We start from the raw sequence: 2999 nt of genomic DNA, 5'->3' as shown, positions 1-2999 counted from the left end.
TCATTTCCCCCTGTTTCGGCTCCCCAGTTCGTCATCAACAGTCCAACCACAGCCTCATCTTCATCCACTCCAGGCAGCAACAATCTGCAACATAACTTCAGCCGAAGGCCGTTCAGCCACACAGTCTCCATCATAGGCTGCTTCGAGTCAGGCTCCAGTTCGCGGTCAGTATGCTTCCAACCGTTATTCGCCCGAAGCCTCCCTTGTCGGCCCAAGATGCTTGCTGTCGTGGCGCGGGGTTACCCACACACTGTGGCTCACACGATCGTACAACATCTATACGATATACACGAAAAGCCCTGCTCTAAGATTTTCAACAGATACATCTCATAACAACGAACTCGATAGTTGCTTAACGGCATGCGTGAGTAACTCCCACCCGTCTGACTCAGTGCCCCTTTTCTGATCTTGCTGGTAGATCGGTACAAAAGTGCAGCCAGGAATCTGGCGTGGTATGACCAAGATGGAGAACCTACAATACACAATCCTTTCAAGAAGTTTCGGAGAAGCCCCCAACGGTCAAATTCGATCCAACTTGAGAGCCGCTTAGCACCGGCTCGCACTGCTGATGCAGAGAGCCCTGTGGACGAGATGCGACACAACAGGGAATTACGAGAAGGGCTAGGAGGCCCCATCCATCGAGATACATACCCACCATCAACAGGGATGACAGCAGATTCTAGGGCTCGAACCAACAGCTTGGACAAGCCCGATCCGTCAATGAGCAGCAGTGCGCCAATAAACGTTACACCCCGTGGCCACGGCGGCATTGAATCCGATGGGAAGCCTCGCAAGCGAAAATTCCTGGGAATAGGAAATCGTTCGGACGGGATGGATAGAGAAATTCCGGAAGAAGAGCTGGATAAACAGAGATTCACCGCTGTGGGACAATTCAAGGCGACTGTTCTGAATTCATGGATCAATATCCTTCTTGTCGCTGCTCCGGTTGGGAGTAGGTAAATCACTGTTTCGACTGCGCATTGCTAACAGTTGGCAGTTGCGCTGAACTATGTCAAAGTCGACCCAGTGGCTGTTTTCGTAGTCAACTTTATTGCCATTATGTATGTTTCTGGCCGTAATGGGATAGATCAAAACTGACCATACCAGCCCGTTAGCTGCCATGCTGAGCTTTGCGACAGAGGAGATTGCACTACGGTACGTAGCTTTCACTGGGCGTATGGCATGGCACTAATAGAATGCAGTACCGGAGAGACAATTGGCGGTCTACTCAATGCGACCTTTGGGTATGAAGACCCCCATTCGGTTTGTTGGCTTGCGCTCACATTCACAGAAATGCCGTCGAGTTGATTGTCGCCATCATTGCCTTGTTCGATGATGAAGTGCTCATTGTGCAGACGTCTCTAATCGGCAGTATGCTGTCCAACCTCCTCTTGGTCATGGGCATGTGCTTTTTCTTCGGCGGTCTCAACCGCCTAGAGCAACACTTTAACCCAGTGGTAGCGCAAACTGCAGCCAGTCTTCTCTCCCTAGCTGTGGGAAGTCTAATCATTCCCACGGCATTCCACGCCTGGTCTGGAGCAGACGATGAAACAAAAGTCGTACCACTGTCCAGAGGTAAGCTCCCACGACCATCAAGTGTAGAGCTATTCTCACCCATATTAGGCACCAGTGTGATCCTGCTAATCATCTACGGATGCTACCTCTACTTTCAGCTCAAGTCACACACGGAGATCTACAACGCCCCAAGCCAGAAGGCCGAGAAGATACGACAGAAGGTGTCAGAGGGTGATGCCAGTCGAGGCATCGCCCAGATCGGTCATATGTCGGCAGCGCTGGCGGGTTCGAACAAACCCTCGTTCCAGAACCCGGATGACGCGGAGGAGGAGCCCCAGCTTCATATCTGGGTTGCTGTTCTAACACTGGCCATCTCCACGGCGCTTGTCGCCTTATGTGCTGAATACATGGTACCTATCCCGTCGCGAATAGTGACTGTAAATAAACTGGCTAATGTGGATAGGTGAACTCAATCGACGCGCTGACCGAACGTGGTGGCATCTCGAAGACCTTTGTCGGACTGATTTTGCTCCCGATTGTAGGCAATGCGGCCGAGCACGCCACAGCAGTAACCGTGGCAATCAAGGATAAAATGGATTTGGCCATTGGAGTTGCAGTGGGATCTAGTATGCAAATTGCACTGTTAGTGCTTCCGCTCATTGTTGTGATCGGCTGGATTAAGGGTAAGTCTACCAGACTCTTTGTCACGCGGGCTAAGCTAACAAGTGTAGGAAATGATGATATGGTGTGTTCCGCTCGAAAACAACATTCCGTATTCTTGCTGACCTGGTTAGACACTATACTTTGATGCATTCCAAGTGATCCTGCTCTTTGTATCCGTTCTTTTGGTACGTCAACTTTGTCTCGTCTCAGACCAATCCTTGCTAATTACCACAGGTGAACTACCTCATCGGAGACGGAAAATCGCATTGGCTCGAGGGCGTCCTGTTGATGATGATGTACGTGATAATCTCTGTAGCCGCCTGGTAAGTGCAATCTCCCGAAACGAAAGGATTGCCACTGGACCACTGTTAATGTAAATGTGCGCAGGTTCTATCCGAGCAATACTAAAGCAGTAAACCTGGGTGCATGAGGCAATCGCCTGTTGGCCACACCATACGCTGGCTATTCGTTTACTTTCAATGTCAAAATTGCCACGTGTATTATTTTTCAATATTTATTTCTATTCTTATACGCCTATACGGGATTATATTATATACGTGACTCTGGTTTTAAGAGTAGCCGCCGTGTCCACAAGACATGGCTCAATCTAATAAAAGTGTTCTACGCGCTGACGGGAGTTGGTCCGGCTTAGCAATTAGTGTTAGTTATTTCTCCTAGTTAGGGCCTAATTTTTTTTCCAAATTGATGGTCCAACCGGCGGCTCCGACTATCAACACGAAAATATGTATCTCAGCGCCAACCACCTACAATGGCAAAGTAGCAGCTTGGTAATTTGACTAGAACAAATAAATTGGAAAATT

General features: G+C 49.2%; 1 protein-coding gene across 1 annotated transcript; it reads left to right on the top strand.

Moving 5' to 3' along the window:
• Positions 1 to 216: 216 nt before the first annotated feature.
• Positions 217 to 2608, top strand: ASPSYDRAFT_90088 (hydrogen/calcium exchanger domain-containing protein; the record flags this gene model as incomplete). Its single annotated transcript, XM_040852277.1, has 13 exons — positions 217 to 267; positions 349 to 364; positions 419 to 952; positions 998 to 1061; positions 1108 to 1155; positions 1203 to 1244; positions 1292 to 1575; positions 1624 to 1925; positions 1979 to 2198; positions 2247 to 2260; positions 2310 to 2363; positions 2413 to 2501; positions 2566 to 2608. The coding sequence occupies 13 exons, from the start codon at positions 217 to 219 to the stop codon at positions 2606 to 2608; spliced, it is 1761 nt and encodes a 586-aa protein (XP_040701700.1).
• Between the last annotated feature and the right edge of the window lie 391 nt (positions 2609 to 2999).

Source organism: Aspergillus sydowii, assembly GCF_001890705.1.
Source record: "Aspergillus sydowii CBS 593.65 unplaced genomic scaffold ASPSYscaffold_6, whole genome shotgun sequence".
NCBI lineage: Eukaryota > Fungi > Ascomycota > Eurotiomycetes > Eurotiales > Aspergillaceae > Aspergillus > Aspergillus sydowii.
This window is presented reverse-complemented; position numbering and strand designations above follow the sequence as displayed.